We start from the raw sequence: 27,974 nt of genomic DNA on the forward strand, positions 1-27,974 counted from the left end.
ATTTTCATACTACAGTGCAGGTGTTCTGTCAAAAGCAAAAGTAAGAAAGTAGGCTCAATGTGTCACACATATGAACTTGATCTTTAGTCATTGTTGAATTGCTATAGATTTAAAACACTTAGTATACGGTTCCCTGACAATGAAATATTACCAGAAAGGGAAGTCAAACACAAGCACTAGGGCATTCAAGCTTTTATCTTTCAGCTACAAAGAGCTCCACCAGGCCAAGAGCATCAAACTGTGTTTTTTGTCAAAGGGACTCAGCTGATTGCACAGACACACAGAGAAAGCCACAACTTTGTAGGGTGATAAGAGAATAAAAGCATGTAGAAATAGAGATAAATTCAAGAGAAGAAAATGTACTTTTGAGTACTTTTTTGAGAGAGAAAGTGCCTCACACCCACATATCGTGAGATCTCTAATAGGCTCTTTCATCTTTCACCCATGACTTTAAATAATAACCTCCTTTAATGCAGTGCATGTCCATGTAACTTTGGAGAGACTGATGTGAGCTCCACCCCAGCCCACTCTGGCTGGTACCTATAAGCATTTCCACAGTGGGCGGGTCCAGTCAGTGCTCGTTGGCTTTAGGACCCAGTGGCTCCTCCAGTGAGGCAGGCAGCGGCTCGGCTCTCAGACTGAAGCAGACAAAGGCGAGGGGAAAGACGGCGTGCCGCTATCCTGCAGCATCGACTCCCACATCCACGCACACTCCCCCCCCACACACACTCCCTTCTCTTCGCAAGCAGCGACGCAGGTGAGTCTTACTGGGTGTGATTATCCACATACTTTACTGATTAAAAGATAAATTAAATTGGCGTTCTTCTGGTTTGGAGTGGGCAAGTTGCAGATGACATTGCAGGTATTTGTGTGTGGAATAAATATTTTTAGGTTTTCAGATTTGAGCAGGTGGATTGTGAGTAGGTGTGCGCACACCCAACCGCCTTTTTTCCTAAAGAAAAAAAACTTGCATTTTCTGCCGCTGCTGTCTTCCATGTGGCTACAGTCATCCATCATAAATGAGAAGAGTGGCATCAGGAAACTTTCTTCCTTTTGCGACTGTGATTTAAAACTATCTTTGCGCGGCGTGGTGTTTCTAGACATATGACTGTATGTAGATCAGCTCTGGATAAAGATGACTGGAGAGTCATAATGTGGTTGCTGGTTTGTCAGTAGTGTGTAGTCACCGGGGTGGTGTGTGGGTGGCTCAGCCAGGAGCACAGAAACAGCCAGAAATATCAGTGATATCACACGATGTTGCTGCATTGCTGCTTAATGCTCAGACGAGGCTTTAATGTTGGGGAGAATGCATTCATTTAGCTTTGATGGTGATTTATATTCAACTATTGACAAAAGTATGTAGTGTATCATTCAGCCATGTATATCTAGATGTCATATAGTTTCACACTGAGAAGCTAGTGTACCATTATTGCTTCCATTGACAAGGTGTACTTAGTGGACTCAGGCTGGAAAATGAGCCGGCTGCTCCTCCAGCAGGAACAGCAGCAGTGATGGTGATGTCACTCTGAAGGCAAGGCACCCTGTTGGAGACAATGGACTGTCCTAGTTGATGCTCCACTGGGGAAGGGTCACTGTTAGCTCTGCCCATTAGTATGGCAGATGGGCTTGAAACCTGGCCTTTGTCAGCTGAGGAGCACCCAGAAGTCCCACCCCTATCAGCGTGCCTATCATAAAACCTCATGCAGTCAGCAGCACAGCCAGGGGTTAGCAGTGGATTGGAGGGCCCTGCCACATGGATGGGTGGCGGCAGATGTTTGTAGTATATGCTGTAGTTATATGCACCATGTTGGGCATTAAACCTGGAGGACAATGAAGAATTACAAATTGTTAGAGCAAATGATTATTAGACATTGTTTCATGCATTGGTTTACATGCATGGAATGATGAAAGAGGCAGTAGAGGCTTCTGAGGAGACTTTTTAACATGTTAAATGTTTGAAGTAGAACTTCATGACACGTTTGAGATCAATATCACAATATAATGTATATAATATTAGTGTGACATCTTCAAATGTCTTGTTTTGTCTGATCAATACTCCTCAAACCTAAAGATATTTAGATTTACATTGATCCTCAACAAACCCTCACATTAGAGAAGCTAGAACCAGAGAACGGTTGACATTTTGCTGTGAAAATGTCTAAAAACGATTAATTGAAAAATATAAAATAGTTGCTGATTAATTTACTGTCTATCAGCTAATTGATTCATCTGCTAGTCATTTCAGTTCTATTCAAAGAGACTCAACGGTGTTCTGCTGTCAACCGTCAGACAAAATCTATCAGACAAGTGAAAGAAGAAGTGAAATAACTTCGGTTTCACAATTTTGTAAAACATAATACTGTAAATTCATATTTTAGCGATATAATTTCACTCAAAGCTGAGAAATGATAGTAGTGTGCAATATTCCTCTAACTAGAGGCCCTTCTCACCGAGGGTTTGGTTGAAAATTGCTGCAAAATGGTGTAAGATTGAAAAAAGTCTTTGAATGACAGAAAAAGACAAACTGTGATGTCAGGTCCTAAACGTTATCAATAAGGAAAAAGTGACTTAAACATCCTAAAAGACATACAGTGTGTTGTTATCAAGCCACTCAGAGACGAGATGAGTTCAAAGACCAGTAACCTCATAGTCAATATTGTCAAGTCTATAAGCTAATTATGACCTGGAAGAAAAACAGGTGACATGCATGACATCTTTATCTTATTTTGGTTTGCAGAGACTGTACTGTATCTGTCATCTGCACAGAGTAACACTGGGCAATGGGTCAAACTGGGAAATGAAATTCTTAGGGCAAGACTTCTCTGATAGCAAACTACTAAACAGCAAAAGCTATTCAAAAGATAAGGATGTGATCACTCTTGAGAAGGTTTATTTTTTAAAGAACATTTTATTGAAAGTCAGATTGTCAATGGAGCTGAGCTTTAAACTGGGCACAGATAACTTCCTCTTTTATGTGGGTGCATGTGAGTGTTTTTATGTTGTTTTTTTTTCAGTGTTCACTTTAAATGGTATGGTTCAGTGAGTTTTTGTGGCTTTTGAGAACTGAGTCGTGCTTATCAGGTGGGAGGTTAACAGGAAGAGACCAGTCTTTTGAATAGAAAAGCTGCTCCAGCCTTCGGCCAGTCCATCCCATAGTATAAATGGTTTATTGTTTGTTGGCTGAACAGATGCATCTTTTGCTTAATTTCTAGGAAGCAGGAAGAGCTGGATATCCTGTAACATTCAAATCCCCACTATTTTGGGACAAATAACAGTTAACATTTTCCTTTAAATGGTGAAAGCTTCGAATTCAGTCTTAATGTGGTGACATTTGACAGAAATGTTAGTAGAAATGCACTGACAACACTTATTGCACTTAAATATTAAACACTGCTGTAAGAGTCTAAAATCTGAAAAGTGCACATGTACAATATCACTGGTCTGGCTGTGCCGCCATGCGGCACTAAATGCGTTTTCATTACACTGGACACAATGGCAGCGTATTAACGGCTGGACATATTAGCAACCACAAAGAAATAGAGAAATGTGACAAAAACACATCCTGAGTCATCTGAGCAGATCAGCCTGTCGGGACAATACTGTGTTATGTCATCTTTTGGTTCCTAGAGATTCTGGGGGCTTAATTGATTTCACATGTCTAAACCAACAATCAGCAAGTTACCAAATTATATATCAAATACTTATTTTTAAACTGTACCCTTGTACTTTATTTATTTTTTTCTCCAAATGCTAACAGGCCTCAGTCAATACTAAAGCCACTGTATTTGGCCAAATAGTTAATCCCACTTCCACCAAAACACTTCACGCATGTCTCAAAATAAGCTCATTTGAACACTGGCAACAGTTGTCACTCAGGAAACATACATTGTCACTCATAACACAGTGATATAAAAACAGGAACAACAAAGAGCATTGCATAAATGATGAACTTTTTTATCTTTGAAGTTTAAATTATTTCTCACATTAATCAGTATTTCATTATAGAATAAGAATATTCACTTTGACTGTATTAAAGTATATGTAACAAGAATCAATCAGCAATTTGCTTCAATATGCTTTATTTTTTCTATGTTTGTATACAGTAATTGTGAAAAATAAAAGGTTGAAACATGAAACAAATTCCAGGGCTGCAATAATAATTACAAAAGGGAAACCCTATCAACAACATGTATAGTATAATTACTCATACTAAAATAAAATATTCTGATCAGATATTCTATATATTGCAATATGGTTACTGCAGAAATGCACATTTTCCATTTTGTTTTAAATGTGTTTTTATCAGTTTTGAAAACAATCTGTTAGCATTTGAACAATGTGCTGCAGATATAGTGTTTTGCAGTTGGTGGAGCATAAATGGATTGGAAAATGTGGTCATTTTGTGTGAAATCTATGAAAGATTATTCACAGATCCACATAAACGTCTCTTTCACTGACCGTGTAAAGAGTCTTGACAATGTGACTTTGGTTTTTGATTAATGCAATTTAAAAAAAAAAAAAAAAATAAAACTGGCCTTGTGCCATTTACTTATTTATCCAGGCAAGTGAGACAACTGCTCACAGGTGTATGTAGGCGGAATACAGAAGAAGAGACATATCGTATGTGCTACATGCCTCACGGAGCAGTTAAGCGAAAGCAGATGTTGGATTGTAATCTTACTATAAGCAAAACATATCATCTTAATTCATGAATTTGATCCACAGTAGTGTGGGTCCAAGGCACTTATGGTTGTATTCTGGCTAACTGCAAATCCACCTTAACATGCAATTTCTCAGTCAGTCAACTTAATCTCCATGTGGGTATAATTCAATTTGTGTACCTGCCAAAGTATGCATTATTTAAATCCTGTATTGAGTGAAAGCTGATGTAAACATGACATTAAAATAATCATGATCTATCTTATTTGACATGAGAACTCCTTGTTAAAAAATGGCACTACCTGGTGCCACAAGGTATCAAATGTGTAGAAGGCGGAAGTCCCATTGGATCATCTGTAAAGGGATTGAGGCGCCATGTTATTTAGCACTGTAGTCGATCAAGGACTCATACATTGTACTGAAGGTAAAATCATGAACCTACACATACATAGTGTTATTTGAAGTGGTCAGGATGTGTCACTGTTTGAAGCAAGACTATCACTGCTTTCAATACAGACACGGTATTAGGCTAGAGCATAAAGACCAGTATTCAAAACCTTTCCTTTAGTCTTACTTAAAATGATTAGTGGTTTAATTCATTGTTCACCTGTATGGAAATGAAACCATTACCATCATTACAGATTTACAGAATTCAGTTCCTAATGTCAAAAGTGAAATGAAAATGCACATCTCTGTATTTTGTAACAGACTATGTAGTCCGTAACTCACAGTGATTAATGAATACTAGGAGAGGTTGGTACCAAATTCAGATTGTGTCACTTTATTCTGGGTTTTTAAAACAGGTTGCCTGGGTCATGTTTTTGGAACAAGCCAAAATAGTTAGTCATATTATTGCAGTATTTTACTTAATGTTACATTACTTTACATACATTGTTTTCCTTCTTTTCTCCAGACTCTCCGGAGCTGGTCATCACCACCACACATCTGTCAAAACCATCTCAACTTTCAGTCATCATGGAGCTAGACTTTGGACATTTTGATGAGCGAGACAAGGCATCCCGTAACCCGCGGGGTGGGCGCCTGAATGGACTTCCCAGCCCTACCCACAGCGCCCACTGCAGCTTCTACCGCACACGCACTCTGCAGGCCCTCACCAATGAGAAGAAAGCCAAAAAGGTGCGCTTCTACCGCAACGGAGACCGCTACTTCAAGGGCATCGTGTACGCTGTGGCCAATGACCGATTCCGCACCTTTGACTCATTGCTGGCTGACCTCACACGCTCGCTCTCTGACCACATCAACTTGCCACAAGGTGTCCGCTTCATCTTCACTATTGATGGCACACGCAAGATCGTCTCAATGGATGAGCTGGAGGAAGGTAAGCATATGTAGTAGGACACCGCAACCACTTACCATATCTGATTTAACGCATCATGAGAGTAGTAATCTTTTGGATTGTCAGTTTTTTTGTTCCCTAGTAGAGCTGCTGAGTGAGGTCAAATTGAAAACATTATTGACCACCATTTTGAAGATGATCTGCAGTTTCAAGTCAGTTTCTGTGCTGAGAAGATTTAGAAGAATAACATTTCCAGTTCTGAGATTAGAAGTCTTATCTTTTCGGTCTAGACTCCTGTAATCTCTTCATATCATGTATCGACTTCTAATCTGAGGGGTTACTTTGGGGCAGTCGAGTGACGTGGTCCACTTCTCTCAACTTTTTGCACATTTTGCATTTTGTTAGGCTATTAAGAGGAAATGTATATGAGAATTTCTTAAAAACTGAGAAAGCTTGCTTTGTTTGAACTAAACAGCCACATTTACATAACAACAACACAACCTGTTACTCATATAACATTGTATTTCATGGGTCTGCTGTCAAAGATTTCTTGAACCTGCTTGTAAAGCTGTGAGCAGGTCTTTTATCTTGGCCTTAATTAGACTCACTGGTCTCAGTTTTTGGGCGTTTAGCTTTAGACTCTCGCAGGGGTTCATACTGAGCTGTAAAGTCGACTCTCTACAGCTCAGCATGGGATAAATGGTTCATGAACAGATGATATTAGCATTCAATTCATTAAAGAAACCTCCAGTCACAATTTGGGAGTGAGTTTTTACTCAAGTGTCTCCATCAGCATCCATAGTAACAGAGGGTGGAAAACCCAACTGAAAATGCACCTTTTTGTATGTTCACTTATAGTGGAGTTTTTGATTCACTCACGGTATTTTACATAACGACATATTTCATGCTGTTACTGATCAGTTTGTGCTTCAGTCTGATAGATGAGGTCGTGTAAATGAGTTAGTTTGTTAGTCTATATTTGGCATCATAAGTGATTTACGAGGCTTGGAGATTTATGTCATGAAAGTTGCCAAAGATGATTAGAAATCCTTTTTGGTTATTGTTATAAAGTCTTTGCTTGGCACCAGACAAGATGATCCATGCATTGGCCTGCATGAGGAAAGTCATATTTCGGGGAAAACTTTTGCCTAGATGCAGCAACATACATTTTTGATCAACAGCCATCAAATAGATTTTTCTCAAGAATAATTCATAAGACCCAGTTAAATGACCCACGTTTTAAGCCCTGCCCCACTTTATGAGGTTGTTCTAAAAAAGTGGGACGAGGTGGACAGAGTGAACTTGGGCTAAAGCTAGAAGATAAACTGCAGCTTAATTTGTTCAGAATGAGATGATCATCTCTGCTCCTTGAGCTGCTTAAGAAAGATAGGAGTGTGTGTGTGCATCTATGTGCTTTTCTGCATGTGTGTGGAGATTGCAGTAAACAGGGAGCAGCACAGTAAGCACTCTGGGTGGTGGGGGGCATTTCATTGTGCTTCCTCTTGTGGGGTATAATTAATTGCTCAATCTCCTCTGCACTGTGTAATCCTGTTCTATGGCTTTTTGTCTTTGCCGTAGTTTCTCCACATTTGGCCTAATTATTGCCTTCTGGATTCCCCTTTTGTCTAAATTTCTCTTTCTCTCCAACTCTCCTCCTGCTGCATTTTGCTTTTACTTTAACTCCTTTCCCTGTCTGAATGGCATGATCTGCCGTAAAGACTGGAAGTCGATAAATGGCGATGAAAGTAGATTATTTAGAGAATTGGATGAAGATGGGCCAACTAACGAAAAGTACATTTGTGATAAGGCTGTAGAATATTTAAACTACCTGATAGATTTGTTTTTCTTTTGAAAAATGGTTAAAAGAATGCTTGGATCCTGTATGACTAAATAATGTCCTACAGGGAGGTCAGTCTTTCAGCAGGCTTCAACAAAGACATGCAAGTGTGAGCTACAACATATTTCATAGTCGCACAATAACACAGCATCTGTTCCATTATTTCAGATGTCTTATTTAATAAAATGCTCTCATTGTATATGCATTTTATGCCATGAAATAATCTTCTAAACATTAACAAGAAATCTCAGTTTGTGTCCTGTCTTAAAATGATTTTGAAGTTTACTTTAAACCACCAATATTCAAATCACAAAAACATGTTTCCCAGTGCAGTCTAACCAACCAGATCTAAGGATCAAAAATAACATTTGGATAAACTAGCAACATGTCTCTGCAGAACCTGTGAAGAAAGAAGAATCTGTGAACAGTTTTTATTGACACCATCTGCAGTATGTGCTATTTTCGAAGTAAAATGATTTTTAGTTGTGACATTAGATCGATGTCAGATGAAATCCAAGATGTGAAAGCCCAAAGATTCCCCCACTGGTCTTGCTATCTCATACTTTGAGTTCCTGCAGGTTCAAATGCTTCTGAGTGGACACCTCTGGGAGTCTCGGGTGTCAAAGTTGAATAGCTGAGTGTGTTACAACACACTAACCCAATTTTTCTTTGCCTTCACAGGGGAAAGCTATGTTTGTGCATCAGAGAACATCTACAAGAAGGTTGACTACACAAAGAACGTCAACCCCAACTGGTCCGTGAATGTAAAGGCCTCAGCGAGCCAGAAGAACATGCAAGCCTTTGTTGCCAAAGCTGCCGGAGGAGAGAGCAAGGACTTTATTCGACCCAAGCTAGTGACGGTGATGCGCAGTGGGGTGAAGCCACGAAAGGCTGTGCGCGTCCTGCTCAATAAGAAAACGGCACACTCCTTCGAGCAGGTGCTCACCGACATCACAGAGGCCATTAAACTCGAAAGCGGCGCGGTCAAGAGGATCTACACACTTGACGGAAAGCAGGTATGTCTCACCTTTAGCCATTTCCCAGCTTGCATCATGCTCTCAGGTAAAAAAAAAAACATTGGGTCATGTGCTGCTGCAAACCAGAGTTGCATATGAAAACTAACCTTCTAAAAACCAAATGTACCAAGCCGCTAATGTCTTTTTTTTGTCTGCATTTGTTTAATGCGGGACAGGGCCTTTTTGTTCTAGGAATAACTGGAACAAGGGTGGTACAGTACAGTATGTAAGCAAAGCTACTTAATAAGAAAATGTGTGGTCAGGACTGAGGACAGTTCATCATTCATACTGTACATCCACGCACACACAGCCAGGTATCAGGATCAAAGTTCAGGAAAGGAAACTTATTTGCTTAAAATAAAATTTCCAAAACAATGACATTGCATCTTCAGTGGTTTCATTTAACATCATGTACTTTCAAAATGGACCCAGTAGGTAGAGGACAAAATGTGTGCTCCTACCCTCAGTCAACAGTGACACAGAAGGTCCATGAGAACCTCGAGCATCCATGAGAACAACCTGTGTACACAATGGCCTATATTGTCTGCAGTCTTTATTCTGACTTTAGTCTGAGGCAACATACTCTCCTGTCTTGTGGTGTAGGTCATTAGTATCCTGTCCACCAGCCTTTGTTGTGGAGTTAGTTTTTAGTCACTGAAAAGCTCAATAGTCCTGGGAAGTTCTGTCTTCCACCCACTATGGTATTGTACAAAAGGCCAAACCCTGTATTGTTTGTTTGATCATTTTGTCCCCATTGTTACTCTGTTTAAGATGGTGCACGCTGGGATATTAGTAAATCGGTGAGAATATGGGTCTAGAAAACCTTAACAATAAAATGTGAATGTAGCTACTGTCAACTAGGACACCGAAGCTAGTAAATATACCTACTCGTAATCCTTGCAATAACTGAGCTCAGTACAAAAAAATGATCAGCTTCTGTCACCAGACAGTCAATTTATTAAACTCACTGGCACATCTGGATTCTCAGCTTGAATTCCAATGTTGACATGACGAGGATCAAAATACACAGACATTTCTTATGTCATGTAAAAGAAGCCACAGAATAAAGGGCAAAGTGCATTTACCACCTTGACTATTCTCTGGTGTTCAGTTAACAGATACCTTAGCTGTTGTAGCCAAACAGAAATCAGGGCACTGGAATCCCTCTGAGAATAAAGTTTAGTTTCCACTAGCTGGCTGTGGGTAGTAAAAACTTCCATTGACATCACACCTGTATTTTATATACACACAAGAATGAAGTTAAAGGTAATACAGTGTATCCTGAATTAACAAATTTAAGATGGAGGATTTGATTTTATTACCACCAAACATTGCATATCACTGGCAATAAACAATCTAAGCTGGGAAAGCTGTACATCAGACATTCTTTATTTCACAGGAAATATTAAAACTCATCCTAATATGCATTTGGTTTATGGCTAACTAAGACTACCTTGGGTATCTAGTTAGTAAAGCTAACTAATTTGCTTACCTGCTGCTACTTACTCAACCAGCAGGATATATTTATATTTCTAAATAATTCCATAAGTCTCTTTTTGACTCTGACTTCTGTCCAGTCTTAATGTATGGTTTCCCAGCATAGATGCTAGATAGCAACAGGCAAGAAAATGCTTTCACATGTTTTGCTTTAAAGACAATTAAGTGCAGATTGTGAGAGAGTGTATTCAGTAGTTGGCTTGGCAACAGTCACATTTAAGCTGTGCCTCAATTCCATACTGCTGTCATAATACAGTGCATTCATTGAAGATTAACAGATGACATACCGTGTAATGGGACAAAGCTGTAAATGCAGCTAATACTAAAGCACAAGAATGGCGAAAGCTAATCAAATAATCAATATGAGGCACACAACATGCTTTAACTTTGCCTAAAAGTCACTCCCCAGGGAAGACTGTTTTCTCAACACACTGGTTAAGCTAAAAGGACATAATGTTTTATTCATAGTTGTGCTTTATTGGAGCAGCCACCATGCAGGGTCACCCACCTGGAAGACTGTGGAAAGGTCTGTGACATGGACCCTAAATAAAATGTGAGTGTGGTCCAACAAAATAGGGTGCAGTGTCATAATGTGGTCATACAAAAAATCGAGTTTTTGTGCAGTAGGGAGAACCTTTTGACAAAGGTTTTGAAAAACATTTAACAACCATGATAAAATATGTCTATAAACGCAAGTACTGATCTATCTTTTCTCTTGATCATTTCAAAACTCACACCTGCCACACCTGTAACTGACTACACAGATACCTGTGCTTTCCAGACTACTGTGAATCACAGTTAATTAACGGAGGCGGAGATGCGGAGCAAGCGTGAAAGCATGTGTGGATACGAACATGGACATCTGTTCCTCAGTCCTCTCTTTGATATGGTTAAATGTTCGCTAATTCTCCTGTTGGGACCTTTTTTCTTGTATTATTCATTACAGATGGACTGGGATCGTGCCCTGCTGAGCTCCTTTAGGTGTTGTACTTCTTCAGTTGTATTTCCTCCTGTATTAATAAGGCTGGAACCACATGTGTCTTGGAGGAAGGGGGGTGGGGGGGGTGCTGAAATGATAGATGGGGGAATTTGATTTTAATGCTCTCTCCCAGGGGTGCAGTCTGGCTGCCCCAGGTCTCATACTGGTTTTCCTACAGAAACACTTGCTAAAATGTTTGGATATCGTAATCGCCTCCATGGATTATTACTTATTTTTATAATTCAATGTTTTCATCTTTGTGGTTTGGCTGTGGTTTGGTTTTTCTTCTTGCCATGCATTTTTCTCTTTCAAAATTAATTGAATAGCCGCCATATGGTAGCTCTTTCAATCTGAGCATATTGATTCATTTGTCATCACTGTAGATAGAGATGAATTATTTCATGATTAGTGTCCATTGGTGTTTCATTGCAATGCACAGAAATGTGAGAAATGCAGCACACATTATTGCAGTGTCTTTGTGTGCAGAGGCAGACTGCAGCTGCTCTGTGGTGGAGGTGATATGGTAGAAGCAATATTGATGCAGTGCCCGCCCCTCCCTGACTCTGCGCCGATCCTCCTCTTCCCATTCCATTGCGATAGCTGCTGGGACCGGTTGCTAGGAGACCACATCCCAGGCACAAAGAGAGCCCAGCTGGTGTGGACTGGTCTGTCAGATACCACATCCTGTAGTGGGTGTGAGAGTTTAGTATCAATGCAAGCCTTTGGTTTAAAAAAAACAAATTACATGTCATGTTTTTTTTACCTGTATACATTCCATCATTGGGTGTGAATTGGAAGCACGATGGACTCTAGTGTGTGCATATCGAGTTTTAAAAGCTCAGTTTTTGACCAAGATGAGAGGTGATGCAGGTTTTCATATCATTTTTGAAATGCCTACTTTTCACTCTTGATCAGCCTCTTTTGTCTGTTGCTGAGTAGACTCTAAAGACAGTCTGCCCTTCTCTCTTTGTCAGTGTTCTGAACAAAATCACTCCCATTTTCCCCTCAATTGCTAGTGCTTCAATCAGAAAGGGTGGGGCCAGTGGATTCAGGAGTCATTTTCCATTCCTAGAGCAAATTAGGATCATTTTATTTTTGCTGATGGGGGAAAAAATAATTCCCCGTGCATGTACATTTCTTGATTTGCTCTAACTGCTTCTAAATGCTACATTAAATCAGAGTTTATTTAATTGCTGACAGCCATTTTGTATTCATTCCATTTTGATAGAGGTGTCTGCATCGGAGAATAGTTCTGCTTTGCATCTAAGATCCACTGCTTGTTCATCTGAATTGCACTTTGGCATGGGTTTCGTCTAATAATCTAATAGCCAAATCCAAATGTCATTATTTATGAAATATGTTGAAAGTACATTGTGTTGCAGTGCGAGGCTGCAGCATTGCAGAGGGCTCTTTAGTGGATTTGAGTGCCCATTATTCTGACCTGGTTTAGAAATGAGGTTTGCATTTAAGTTCTTTTTTTTTTTTTTTAAATTGATTTGTCAACTAAGAGAGGAAAATAAATGGATGCTTCAGGCATGCTTCAGGCACAATGTCACACTGTTATTGTCGGAGAACAAAAGATTCCAATTTGCTTTAAAAGTTAATAACTTGCGGTAAGAAATTATTCACTGAATAGGATATGGATACAGGCATGGGTTTAGGGCTTCTTAATGACTAAAATACATCCAGCAATAGGGAAGAAAAGCCTGCTTTTGCTTGGTTATCAGTGCTCTTGCAGCCTGCCTGCTCTTTGCCATGCTGCAGAAGCAGTTGTCATGGCAATAAGCTCCGCCGTGATGGATTCAGTTTGTGACAATGGCTGTAATACGCTGAGTGTGCTCTTTACATTGGGTCTTACCTGCTTGCTCTCTGTTTCTCACCCGTCAACACAGCTCATTGCAGCCACATTACACACACACACACACACACATACACACACTCGCACACACCGTGTTAAACAGAGGCAGACAATCAGGCTGACAAAGGGGCGTGGTCCCCATGATGAAACATCTCGAGCAGGCATGGTAGCCTGTATGCTTCCTCTGTGCCTGAGTCCCCTCACTGGCCCCCCTTTCCTGCACAAGGACCACATCAACAAGTGAGCATGACCAGGGGGGAAGAGGAGGAAGCACGATTTAATAATGCTAAGGCCACATCAGTCAGCCAAATGGAAAGCCTGCTTCCTCAGGGTTGGGGAGGGGTGGGGTTAAAACAACATCAGGCACCAGCTGCTCCCCATGACTGTGCAGATATCGCTGCCTAACTGGCTCATCTGCACTCCAGATGCATTCAGAGCACCTCCAGTAGCACACAGACACTGTACCAGTGCACCGAGGTCACAGACAGGTCAGAAAGGCAACCGTTAATAATGATCATGTAGTGCGACTGCTTAAATATCGTCTTCCTTTGTGATTTTGATCTACTGGATTTGACTTTTGTCTTGTAATTATATCTGAGCTGTTGCTACAAAAGCAGATAACCTGCTATGATTTCCTTTTATACTTCACCATCTGTGAAACCCTCAACTGAAATGGACAAAATGGAGACGAGTGTGTATTTTGGAGGAATATTCCACTCAGTGCAGAGGCACTGATATTGATCAGGTTTGTGTGCCTACAGTGAAGAAAATGGTGTGGGAGTTTCCCCATGGGTTTGCAGAGCAAGATCTTACTGGCTCTTTTTCAGCCATTATCTTTCTATGCCATAAATAGTTATCCGTGTTTTCGGGTTGTCTGTTTGCCCGTCTGTCCCATTCTCGTGAACGTGATATCTCAGGAACTCCTTGAGGGGACTGATCTGCAGGAGCCTGTTACACATACTGAAGGATCTGTGTCTCCTCAGGAAGAACAGTCTGCTCTGTCCATTCCTGAAGAGGGCTTCAGTGTTGTGAGTCCAGTCCAGTTGTACTAGTCCACCCACTTCTCTTCCCCTCCCTGGATGACAACCAGAACACGGGACTTCCCGTTTCTCTGGGAGTCCATCAAAAGCTCGTTGATTTTGCTGATGTTGAGCTTCAGGTGATTGTTGTTGCACCATGTGACGAAGCTCTCTATCATTCCTCTGTACTTCTCTGTTAAAATAGTCTCTAAGTGAAGACAACATGTTTCTTACTGGAAATTGTTCACCTGAATCATACATGTCATTATTGATGCCCTCAACCTCACGCAATCATATCCTCTGCTGAAAACACAGTAAAATAGAAAATGTTGCTTCCTTGCAAAGCAACTGTCCTAATTTCAAGACTTATTTATTTTGTTTCCAGCTTATTTGTATGGAGGCAGAAGGAAACCCTTGTATCTGTCAGAGCAGATTAGTGTAATCAATTATATTCGAATCTACTGCCTGGCCATTCGCTGACTCATTACCACTGGTGGTAAGCCTTTACTGTTCGACAGATAAGTACTGATTAGATGAGTCATGATAGAGAGTCAAAATGGTATAATGTAGCATTGAATAACTCTTCTTCTGCACAGGGATCAATTAACATGGCTGTGCGGAGTCAGATATGAGACAGATACTGGACCTGGAGAATCATCAGTCGTTCATTCGTTATTGCTCTGACTGAGCTGCTGAAAGGATGAGCTGAAGTCAAGACAAGCAGCTGCTTGTAGGAGACAAAGGATGCATGAGCTTTGTTTAAAAATGTTTCCTGCTGCTTCACACGCAAGCTTTGGAAAAGAGCTGCTGTTTGAACATTATTGACCTGAGATATTTGTTTGGCAGATCAAATTGTTTATTAGCTTGGCATTGATTTGTTTAAACAGTTTTGAGTTACACCTGAAACTATTGCCTTCACAAAATAATATACATTGTATATCAGACCTTTTTGAGGCACTGCTCAGCCCAGATTAGAATGACACATATTTTTCACACTGTGGTTGTAGTACTACACAAGTTGTCATATTTACAGTGAAACATGACCTCTCTGCAAGCAGAGGAGGAGGATATGTTATTTGTTTCGCTCTCTCATTTATAACATGCATTCATGTTTTTTGATACTGGATATAATCGGTATCATACGGTGCATTAATTATATTAACTTTCATAAAGGCCATGCTTTACAGTATGTTGTGGTGAATTTCACTGTAGCATGTTACCTTGTGGTTTAATGAATAAATCCTATAAAAGGTAAAACATCTCAAATCAGAGGTAATTCCCGGACCTTTTCGTTTTTGTAGAACAAATATTGAAATAAGAAACTGTTCATTAAGCACCACAGGAACTATATATATTACACTTGTGGCCTACTCTCCTGCTTAATTTCTATATTTACCATTTGACTGCCATGACCTAATGACACGTCTGCAGCCTGTGGACGAACGGCCAGAGTCGGGCCAAAGGAACTCTGAATAATTCAGTTGTTTTAGATGGTGGATCCCTGCATAGCTGCTGGTGGTGTTGGTTGTTTTTGGGGGGTCATGTGGTCCTGACAGCTGGTGAGTCAGAGATTAGGGACGGGCTTGGTGGGACAGAGGGTGGGGGGCACCTGGAGTCTGGAAGGAGCCAGTTTTTCAGAAAAGCCCACCCGCCTTCCTCCAATAAACACACAAATATATATAGATGTATGCTCTGTGTGTTTTGCATGTGCAATATGTAAAATATGACAGGGCTTTAAAATAAATGGCATCATGTCTTCTCATACTGTCCTCCTACATTCTGTTGCCAGGTGGGTCTGATGACACAGCTGACTGACCTTTTCAAATTGAGAGTGGATGCTTCTTAACCTATATTCAAATGTTCCCAAGATGGCCTGCCCTTTCCTCACTGCAGCCATGTTTCAAAGGGACTCTGACATTTTACATTTGATCAGTTTTCAACAACATTTCTATCAACTGTAGACAGATTTCAGTCCAAAATTCACTGTGACAATTACCCGATGATAGACATCCCACGTGAGAGGAGAAACAAATGCCTAGTTATAATGTTGATATTAGTTATGTGCACATGCAGGCCAGGTTATGGTGATAGTCGGAGTGTCTAAGGGACATTGGATACACATGGATGTACATGAATTACAGTATTTGTGAGTTTAATGATGCAAAGAGCACTGGTCAAAGATCTACACTAACTGTACAGATAATGCGGATCTTAAGTGATCCCTGTAGGGAATAGGATTAGTAGGATTGTGTAGAAGGATTCAATGTTTTTGCTAAGGACTTTTAAAGAGGATGAATGCTTTCTGAAACATGGGGTCAAACCCAAGTTATCTCAGAGCATGCTATGTTTGCACTGTCACCCTGCTTCTAAATGTTTCTTTGTAAAAGTTCCTCTGCAAAAAGAGACATCTTTGTTTTGAGGTATTTATATTGAATCTACCTCTTCGTTGAGTGGGAGGATTGACTGTGAAATAATAAACTACTAGTGCTGCCTGTCAGAAACCAATTGAGAGGACAGAATCTTAATTTCAAATGAAGATTCTGTTAAAGCAGATTAAGGTATACGTCTGTTGGATAAACGCCTTATCCCTTTAATCAGCTCTGTTCTTAAAGCTATTAAAACATGGACTATCCATTACCCTCCCACCCCATTCCATCTCCTCTCCTCCACCCGCTGGCCTTGTGGGGAGGGAAAAGAGCGCTTCCTTAATGCTTCCATTTTATGATTAACTGTCAGGTGCCCTCGTTGCCACACAACAGTTTAACCCAATGGAAATAACATGTATCTAATCTCTTGATAATGAACACACAGAAGGAAACCCACATTTTCAGCCTTTTAAATTGGGCTGAAAAACCAATTAGATTTTGATCCCTGGAGTCAAAGCACCTCAGCCGGGATCTTTCAGGCCTGTATCCAGGGAATCTTGTGGGACCCAGAGAGGGGTACAGCTGTTGGATGCCTCGCCTGCGAGTCACCACCACAAACTTTTAGCTTGTCGAGCAGGACAGAGAATCAACATGGCAGCTGCTGGGGTGGGGTGTTCCCAATTTATCTGCAGCTCATAGTTTGGATGTGTATCACAAAGGAAACCATGATGCATCTTGACTATCCTGGCAAACGTCCCAACACGGGGTAACCTTTTGGGCCATGGACCTCCTCAGAGAGACCAGCAAGAGAGGCTTGAGTCAGCGAGAGTCTTGTATTTTTTAGAAAATTAGCCTCAAAATGTGAATAAAGCCAGTGAGTAAGCTGTAGTTCAATTAATGTGTCTTGATCCAATAATTCAAGTGAGAAATGACAAATGTCATCTGGTGTTGAAAGGCAAACTGGAAATGAGGCTGAGACGCTTTGTAACAAATCTCATCTGCACCAGGAAAATAAACAAAAACGACCAAGGAGAAACACAGCTTTTAGCTTGAATGGCTTTAATAGGCGTGCCTAAGCTGGTAACGGCGCCTGTATAATGGAGAGCAGAGGAGAAGGTGTGGCCCAAAGACATCTGTCCACTCGGGCCATTTTGTGTCAACAGCTGCTATAGAGTGAAAAAGACCCTGGGGAAGGAAGTTGAATCATTTACACATTACAGCAAAGGTATAACATTATACTCTCTGTTTGGGGGTTTTTTTGTGCCTTTTTGTGTGTGTTTTGTTAAATGCATCTGCTGTACATAAAGGCATGTTAACATGACAAGTAAAACACAAAGGTGCCCTACTACTATTTAAAGCTGACTAAATCCTTTGGCTGGCAGACAAGGAAAGCTTTACTCGGTGAATGTATCCACATAAGGCTGTGTGTTTACAGAGTTCATCAACATTTTCGGTCATCAAATGCTGCTTCCTGCACAGCAATTAGCAATGCTTCATTATGCTGGAAATGCCTGTATGGATTACATTTAAATCAGACTAATTTAAATTAGGCCTGAATTAACATTTCAAATGCATTTTTATTAATTTATGAATATTAACAACATAATAAGATGAATATGAACGGATTAACCTCTCTTGGCAATTGCATAGTCTCAGGTTCTGTAACTCTCTCAGTAAGTGCACTGAAGTCATTGATTAGCAATTAAAACTGATATATTTTAAGCCATGCTTGCTGCTTGGCTATAGGGAAGACGCTGTATCTGTTGGGTCGGACCACCACTCCAAGCTAAAATATCAACAGCTATTGGATGAATTTGGCACACACTCATGTTCCCCTCAATATAAATTGTAATAACTGTGGTGATGCCTTAACTTTTATCTAGCGCCATCATCAGGTTAAAATTTATATTTATCCAACATTTAATTACCTTCAAAGCTAATGACGTTACCATCAGCCTCAGCTGTACTGTAGCTGTGTTTTAGCTAATTAGCTAATGTTAGCATGCTAACATGCAAAACTAAGGTGGTGAATATGGTAAACCTTATACTTGCTTAGCATCAACATTTTAGCATTCACAACATCAATGTGAGCATGTTAGCATTTAGCTCAAAGCACTGGTGTGTGCTAAGCCTAAAAGAGCCGCTAGGGTTGCTTTAAACTCTTATCTATGATACAAATTGATGCCAGGTTATTAAGGGTTATCAAGTTTTCTGTCTTTCGGCCTTACAGGTTACCTGCCTTCAAGATTTCTTTGGTGATGATGATGTCTTTATTGCATGTGGACCAGAGAAATTCCGCTACGCCCAGGACGACTTCTCTCTGGATGAGAACGGTGAGCGTGACAGCATGAGTCTGTATTTTACATCACAGACGTAGTCAGACATGGTGGTGAACAGTTTATCACGTTTGTGCAATATTATTGTAAAACCATGGTAAACATACAGTATGAGCTTTAGAATATTCATGCAGCAATATTGATCAAAAGACAGTAAAACATTATAGTTGTGAGAAATATAATGAAATGAAATGACACCCAGAGTTGTCCATATACATTAAAACAACACAGTAGTTTTAGAATAGGGGTTTGGGAAACATAATTAAACTTCCATGAAATCATAACATTCAATTTAAAATATCATGTTTCTGATGTGCTGCCCCTAGTCTCCGACATTGCACTTGAAAACCTAAAATGTATGATGTATTATGTTTATATAAAATGACAATGTCCAAATAGATTGAGACCTTAGTAGTTCCTGGGCTGTCATTTAATAGATCAGTCCCATCAGGGGCTCTTCAGACTTACCATAATGGTTTTTTTTCTGTAAAAGAAATTCTATTCACATACAAAGCTGTGTGCTTGTTTATAGTGAGGAGGGAAATGATGCATGTGAGAAGGAGGCCAAGAAAGAGAGAAGTCTGATATCAGCAACGGGCATCAGGGATAGGAAAAAAGGTAGAGAAGAAGAGCCATTAATCTGTCCGGTGACAGGTTTAGGCCAGCTGATCTGTTGGTGCTGAGAAGTCGAGGAGAGAAAATGTAAAACCAATCCTCTCACAGAGTCTCTCTGCTCCCCACAGACCTGAAAACCCTATTTTTAACAACCCACTTCCACCTAATGTCCCCTCCTCGAATCGTTCAGTATCTACTAAATGTCTTTTAATCTTACACAGCGCTGATGCAGGGCAGATTTGACATCATGCTCCCTTCATCCTGTCTCTTCCCCTCAGTTTCTTGTCAAATCTTTGTAGGGTGGAGATGCCAGTACATTTATAATGATCTGGGTCCTTTACTTTCAGCAATGGTAGCAAAGCTAAATTGTTTCTTTCAGTCTAATAACCTTGGGGCAATACTACAAAGAATCGACTGGAGCATCCAGCCATCACTGAGTTTGCCTCAGTGGAGTAGAGGAGGAGAGAGCCCTGTCTGTGACACATTACATTACGACAACACACCGATCACTGATGACTTATGTTCAAATCATGAAGTTTTGTAAGGCAATTCTCCCTACAAAGATAAATAAGTTTACCTTCTAATGTTTTTTCAAGGAGTGAAGTTTCTATATATGCAAAAAAATCCGAGACACATATACAATGAAATGTTCCCTCTATACTTCTGTTTGGGCTAGAGGTGCACTTTAAATGTATTTTTCTCTTCTGCTCACACAGCTTTTAAGGTTTAGCAGAATAACCAAAAATAGATTTAAATCCCTTGTGGTTATTTGTCACACTTCTTATGTTAAATACTAGACTATGATGGACATGCAGACATAGAGGAGGACATGTGTACCTGCAGCTCTGTTTATGCAGCAACAACTTCAGTTGAGAGGGAATCTTCGCAGACAGACTTGGGGCTATTTCGAGACCACTGAGTAGACTCGACAAGCTGCCAGTCGGAAGCATTGTCAACGGCATGGTGGCACACCTTGCAAACAATAGCACATGAATGTACGTCTGTATCCAGCAGTGTGTGAAGGTTAAGAGAGAGAAGACAGACGTGGTGCGATCCCAGGAGACGGAGGGAGGACAGATAGTATAATTAGCATCAAAAGTGGAAGAGAGGAGGGAGGGGGAGGAAAGAGCGAGCCTGACAGTACAAATGGAGGGGAAGATGCAGAGGGAGGCGTAGCAATGTCTGGAGTCTGTGTATCCTGATTAGTTCAGTGACCCAGAATATACTGCATATGTTTTTATATGATTTATATAAACTTTTACTGCAATACATGTTCATAAATTCACAAGCAACATATATCACTCTTAAATAATAGCTATTAAAGCCAGGATTATAAAGAAGGCAATCAAACTATTTACAGTTCAATGTTGTCTAAACACAAGCAGTCGGACTTTGACTTTACCTAAATAAAGAAAATGTAATATCTGATCAAAGAATAAGTAAACAAGATGCCACCAATGCAGTGTTTCAGCCAGTTTTCGTAGCTCAGTGCCATGTACATTTTAGTCCATTTTGAGGTTTGATTTACAATAATTAGTCTAGTCTTGTCTTGCTTCAGCATGTTTAACACTGATAGATACAAAAATGTGGCCCTCATTGCCCATTATAAGAGCCTGCTCTGTGTGGTTTGAATTTCTTCACAGATGTGGAGACCGGTTGTATTTTATGCTTTTGTCTCCTTAACATGCTTTTGCTGTGGGCCCATATAAAACTGGATGTGTTTCCATGCATTGTATGTTGCTAGAACCCAAAATACAAGGGCAAAAGGGAAGCAACATACTGCAATTGTAATGAGGCAGTTAAAGCCATTATCCTATATTATATATATCCTTATAAATTAATGAAAATTATTTGGTTCAGGATCACAGCAGCTGGCTTATCAAAACTACAGGTAGCCAGTGCGTTGGTTGCTTCACTGTCTTCTTGTATTTTTATTTCCATCAATCAATATGCCAAGTAAACATGCAGTCATTCAGACAGTTTGGCAAGACACTTTTTTTTTTTTTTTTTTTTTTTTTATTATTGTAAAAGCAAAAGATTTTCAGACAAGTATGCATCAAGATGGAACCAGAGTTGAAATCATTATTTAAAAGTTCCGTTAATCAAATTAACAAAACAAAAAAGATAGAGATAGAGCTTTAGATAGAGCAGAGAGACAATCTGTTTAAATTCATATTTTCTGACCAAACATGAATACACGCACCTTATTCTTTCACTTTGGGGAAAGTGATGTTTTCTAACTCTTTGTGCTTCTTTCCACAGAATGCAGGGTGATGAAGGGAGCCAAAGCTCAACGTGGTTCAGTTAAGAGTCCTGGTCCAATCAGGCGCATCAAGTCTCCTGCTGAATCGAGTGAGCCCATTATTATCATCCACACTGTAGCGCTTCCTTTATTTAAAGTACAGCAGAAACTGACCTCACCTTGTTCTATAAATCTAAACAAAGAGAGCTGGTGGGAAATAAAACTAGGTCATTTCTGTTGCTGTAAAGACAACTTGTACATACAAAATAAAATATAATAGCCGAGTGATAGGGACCAGCTCCTTTACCTTTGACCTTACTCTGTAGGGAATGGTTAACATATCGATGATTTCTCCTTATGGGTCAGTAGTGAATGATAGAAGATTTTTAAAAATACCAATAGAGCTTGCTTCAAATTAGCAAATTTCAGAGATGCTAATGAGAGAACTTTTTTTTGTTTGACTATAATCTGCATTTTGTTGTCTGGAATTGGACAAAAGGCAGAGAAGGAGTTAAAATCCTGGTTCCTCATTGTGTTGTCTGGTTGTGCTTTGAGATCTGGAGTCAGGCTGTTTTTACTGGGGGGGTCCAAACAACAACACCACCTCATAAAACCCCTCTAATACTTGATAATGAGGACAGTTAAGAATCCAGCCTTTGTTCATCGAGGGTAATCTGATGAGATTTAGAATAATGTTGCTAGTGCAGATTCTTAAAAAAAAAATCCATGAATAAAACATGAAAAGTAAACAAAGACAGTGTAAACAGCTTTCAGCTATATATTTGACAATCGGGCGTTTTAACATTTAATAATATCCAGGAGGCAATAGAACATAATGGAGACACTGGTGCCTGCTTGTGCTTGAATCTTTTATGTGAACAACAGCTTTTAACACCGAAAAACATTGTTATGCCTCTTTGTTGCAATGCTGTCTGAGTTTATATAGCTGCACCATTGCACTGTTTTCTTTGACAGCTTTCATGTAAACACTCAGAAAAATACGGCATACATTTTTTCCCTCTTGCTTCACATAACCGGGTCAAATTATACAAGTGTTAGATTATATATTTTGTAAAACTATTAATTCTCCTACTGGTTATTGGTATATGATGGCACACCCCTATAGAGGTTTTGGTATGTGTTCTTAAAGCCTGTTAAAGTATGAGCAGTACAGCATGACAGTGTCTCCGACATTTGAAAGAAAAACGGAGCAGGTGAGTTATTTAAATCACAAGCAGGTAGTCCACAGTCCACAGGCGGGGGGTTGGAGTCTCCAGCACTGCGGGGTCCCTCAGTCCTTTAGCGGTCTTGAATATTTTATTGATTACTGATGGGGCTGATGGCCTTTGAAACAGCAGATGGTTGGCCAGCATGCTGGGGAGGCAGTAAACTTTGAGCATTACCCACCTCTATAATACCTGAGAGGTCAACAGGGTGACAATGGGGTCATAGCAGAGGACACGGTTGTGACTTGCATAAATTAACTGGGATTACAGGACTACTGGTAAATAAAGCTTATAAAAGTATAAATCATTCATAAAGCATGTACCAGAAGAAAGAACCAAAGGAAGAGGATTTCTCCTTTTTTATTTTGGGTGTGCGGAGGGGAACGATTACTTAATAGTAATTATACTTCTTATGCTCTGCGCCTTTTGCTATGAGTCTGTGTGAAGTTGAAATAAATCTTTTAGGATCTCAGTCTTTTCCGAACGACTTGACATATTTAAATTAAAAGCCACAAAAATAAAACAACAACAATACAAAGCAAAATCTATTCATCCATTTAGTGCCTGTTTCAGTTTAAACCTTTCCTGGCATGAATTTAAAGCATCATATACACAGAACCTGCGCAATATGACAAAAAAGCGATAACTATTTTAGTTAGTTAATATTGGGATTACTATTGAAATACCGATATCTAGACCGATTTAAAAAAAAAAAAAAAACACGAACAACTATAAAGTACTGTTTGTTGCTATCTGTCTCTGAATGCTTCCCCTGCCTCTGATTGGTTCACAGCTAGTATGGAAGCCTCTTGTTGGCCACCAGCTCAACAATAGTGCCTTGAACCACGTTCCTGCGTTCCCTAGCATATCAGTCTGAAAGTACTGTATACGTCTAATTTACAGAGCTGTTAGCCTGCTTACCAGCACTTCCTTCAGCCTTTAACGTAACAAATACTACTTGTACTGGGGTGCACTGGGTTTAATGAGTTGAATGCATTGACGATGTGTTTGGCATGGCCCTGGGATGGCAGCCCACAACGAAACACAGTGATCTTTATTTTAACATCGCCACATTAGAATGAGTTTTCTACAAAAGATGAATAACCTGGACAATGTGGGAAACCCTTACTGTATAGAAAAAGGTTACTCTTCCTCTGCTGCAGCTGAATGATCAGTCTCTAAAACAGCTGCACTCTCTGTTCAGTAAGTGTGTGTGGGAGAGCTGCTCATGTTTAGATATACTGATTTTAAGATTCCAAGATAATAGGACTTTAAAGTGTTTAAACAGCTTGTCTACAAAGTCTACATTTGTAAATGTGGCTGAATGGTTAAATGAAGCCAGTGGCATTAACAATGAAGCGTTGTGTTTTCAACACTCATTGGCTCAAATTTACACTGGCCATCTGGCTCATAGTCTTCAGAATTCTTTTCATCTCTTTATAGTAAAAAAAAAACTCTTTTAAAGCACTTAACACACAAAACTACATCACATCGCTTAGCTCTCAGTTATAAACACAATGTTCCACACAGAGGGACTCCTAGCAACATGGCAGACGCAGAGTAAGTGAATAAGATGTCTAAATCTAACAAACGGAGAGCTTGTCAGCCACCTAGACCTGGACTGACAGCATCCCCCTACACTGAAGCCAAATGAGGCCACAGTTCAGGAAAGACTTTTCTCCAGAGCCATGGAAAGAGGTTTAGGCCTCTCTTGCACACTTTCCAATCCACACTACTGTTTACCTCTTTCTCTCCTGTTTCCCTCCCTAATCCGTCCCTCTTTCCCTCTCTTCTGTGGGCTGTCTCAGCCAACGGGACGGGCTCCAGCAGCCAGCTCTCCACCCCAATTTCCAAGCATTCCCCCACCTCCACCCCCAACAGTCCAGGCCTCAACAACAAGCAGAAGGTATTCTGACCTCTCTCCCTCTCCTCTCATCTTTTTGCCTTTTTGTCTCCAAATCCATCATTTATTTCCATCTTAACAGTGAATTTACTGTACACACGTGATCTTGCTCCTCTGTGTTTGCAGGATCTCTACTTGCCCTTATCTCTGGATGATGATGACTCTCTCGGCGAATCAATGTAGGCGCTCCTCCTGCAGCCTGCCTCCTTTTTGGCCTGAAACACAGAAGTTTTTATACATCTGCTGCTTTCCACCTTCACTCACAGTGCCACCTGTTGTGTAGGAGAACCTTTCTTTTTCTCTTTTAAGGCCTTAGCCATCAGGGCTATGACACCATTTGCTGCTTGAGAATAACACAAACCTTTTTGTTTTGTTTTTAAAGCGGTTTCGACCACGTAACAATCAGCTCACTAATGTTCAGATGTATGTTTCTATGTGGAGGTTAACCACTATTTCTCAAAAAGGGCACACAGTTCACTGACCAGCAGATTTCACGGTGTAAAAATGTCACTTTGGTCTCAAACCTTTTGTTAAAGGATGCACTCTGACTTTTAATATTTTGGTCACAGAATTCCAAGCAGCAAATGGAATTTTTTTTAAGGGTGTTAGTCAGAACTAACTTTTTTTATCACTTGTATTTGTGACGTTACTCCATGTCCTCCTGTCCTACGGTTAAAGGTGTGAAAGGTAATGGTCCCTTGTTAGAGGAAATCTGCTATGCCAGACAGTCTTTTTATCCCGTTGTAAATACTGTGTATAGCTATCCATCATAACATCTCTGCCCAATGTTCATTGCTGTGCTTCTATAACGTCACTACATATGTCCGTCTAACATTTGCTTAACATGATACAGGGTATGGTCAAAGTAAAAGAAGAGCCAACAAAATGAAGTCCCACCGCAGAGGGTGAGGATGTGTGGGATGCAGCTCCCAACTGAAGAGGATTATCAGAAGCCAACGCCTCCTCAATGAGAATTCATGTTCCCAAATGAACAAGAGATTATAAAACCATAAGATGACACTTTTTACTAAACCACCATAACAACGGAGGCCTCAAAATCCTTATGTTGGCAATAATTGGCATTAATCTTGTCTAATCAAGGACAAGGAAATAACTAAGAAAAAGCATCCCACATAGCCCTCAGAGAAGTCTTTGTGTTGGTGTTTCCTTTATTTAGACCCGCTACGTAGACAGTAGGCAATATATACCCTCTGTGTTTTAGATTTTCACAAACTGCAGTGCATGTTATTGCTGAATGATTATGAAACTGGGCATCAAAAAAACTGATTTGAAGGACCTAATGGTGCATAAAACAACCAAAGGAAAAAAATATTAGGCCCGTTTTAAAAAAAAAAAAAAAGAGAAAAAAAAGTAGGCAACACACATTCAGTATACAGTCTAAATAATTCCCTTTTAGACCAGGTTGTCACTTGTGACATTTTATAGTACAAAGTGTGAAATTCAAAGACGAATAAAAGGTATCAAAGCCAAAGTAGGATGTTTGAAGTATGATGATGATTTTTAGACCAATAACTATAAGGGAAAATACGTAACTTTATTAGTTGTAAAATATCCTGGAGGAAGCACACCTGAAGATTTCTGCATGTTACTTTTAACGCATAAAAAATAACGTCTGAGGCATCTGAGGCAATTCAAGTTCTATCAGGTTAAACTGTAGTGGAGTTTCTCCTTTTGCATGGCTCAGCGTAGTTCTCAGATACAGGGGAGATGAAAACGTAACGGTCGTCTAAATCTATGTGTGGGTTTTAAATTTTTATAAAGTTTTATTAATTTATATCAAGGGTACTTCTCTAGAATTTCTTTCTAGTTGTTCACATGAGCTCTTAACACTAGTACTTTTTTCAAGCCTCTGTGTGCAACTTTCTATGGCCATATTTCTTTTTCTATCGTCACAACTTGCATTGTGTATCTTACAAATCTACTGGACAGAGTTTTCTCAGACCTTTGCAGGGAATCAAGCCTGAGAATCGATAAATTGGACGACACTGAAGCACAAAGCAGGGAGCTACTTATTTATCACAGCAACAGACACTTTACTGTCTACTTGCCAGCAGTACAATGCGTGACCACAATTCATTTCTCAATATAATTAAAAAATTATGCTGCACATAGTGTGTGTTTAAATTAACATCTATGCATTCGGATTCAAGAATAGTTCAAAATAGTTTTTCCTTTTCTCTAGGAATGGCCTTTTTATACCCAATAGCATTATGAGAAATGAAGTAAAACAGAAATTTCCATGCAGTTATTCCATTGTGATGATGTGACATGTGACATGACATGTGTGATGTGAAAGTTGTATGTCAAAGAGTAGGTGCCCGTCCTCTGGATAATTCTTGAATAGCTGTGTACATCAGCCACTTAGTGCTCCCCAAACCTTCCGGTGCTGTGAACTCCACCTTTCTCCTGCAGGGAGTGCTGTCACACCAGCACAATAGCTAAGAATATCAGCTAATCCAACAGCAGGGACACCTCACTTCACTTCAACCACCATTTTGTACAAAAATCCCATTTGTAGTCAAAATATCAGTTCTGTATAACCTTACATGCTAATAATATTCTTGTTTCCTTGATTTTTCTACAGCGTATTGCAGCGCTACAGCCTATAAAGCATTAACAGAAAATGTTGGTTGTCTTGTGTTAACCTGCCGCCACCATGTAAGATAGAGGGTGTGAATTCATCACCTACAGTGGTGCCTTTTTTTTTTTTTTAGATTACTGTCTTTTGATAAGAAAAAAAAAATCCAATGGGACATCGAAGGTTTGATCTTTAACAGCTGTTTGTAAAACCTTTTTAAACATCTTGAATGAGGAGGCCTCCCAACACACTTTGTTTTGTAGAGCTACAGGACACTTTATCATGGTGTAAATATGCTCCTCTCCTGTTTTTCATATGTATGCCTTTCTGATTGAATGAATGACCTTTTTTTTTTTTCTTGGAAATGTTCAATGTCCTTTTTAGTGGTATTTTGCAATGTCACAGTGGCTTGTTTCAGTGCTTCATTCAATGTATTAACCGGTATCCTTTTGCAATTAAAACAGTTGTATTTCATCTCTCTTGTCTCGAGTTTATTGCAATGACGGATTGTTGTTTCACAGATCT

At 39.8% G+C, this 27,974-nt stretch overlaps 1 protein-coding gene across 1 annotated transcript; it reads left to right on the forward strand.

The window, feature by feature from the left end:
- Positions 1-561: 561 nt before the first annotated feature.
- On the forward strand, positions 562-27,923 carry LOC116064850 (neuronal migration protein doublecortin). The gene is made up of 7 exons (XM_031320160.2): positions 562-757; positions 5,573-5,998; positions 8,475-8,809; positions 18,759-18,861; positions 21,742-21,831; positions 24,756-24,853; positions 24,977-27,923. The coding sequence occupies exons 2-7, from the start codon at positions 5,635-5,637 to the stop codon at positions 25,031-25,033; spliced, it is 1,047 nt and encodes a 348-aa protein (XP_031176020.1). The 5' UTR covers positions 562-757; positions 5,573-5,634; the 3' UTR covers positions 25,034-27,923.
- Positions 27,924-27,974: the final 51 nt, after the last annotated feature.

Source organism: Sander lucioperca, chromosome 13, assembly GCF_008315115.2.
Source record: "Sander lucioperca isolate FBNREF2018 chromosome 13, SLUC_FBN_1.2, whole genome shotgun sequence".
Lineage (NCBI taxonomy): Eukaryota > Metazoa > Chordata > Actinopteri > Perciformes > Percidae > Sander > Sander lucioperca.

Bases quoted from the DNA above. Each gene is read 5' to 3' on its own strand.
- LOC116064850 (XM_031320160.2), top strand. From the start codon at position 5,635: ATGGAGCTAGACTTTGGACATTTTGATGAGCGAGACAAGGCATCCCGT. The intron at 5,999-8,474 runs GTAAGCATATGT...TTGCCTTCACAG, and splicing joins AATGGATGAGCTGGAGGAAG to GGGAAAGCTATGTTTGTGCA. The intron at 21,832-24,755 runs GTGAGCCCATTA...GGGCTGTCTCAG, and splicing joins CAAGTCTCCTGCTGAATCGA to CCAACGGGACGGGCTCCAGC.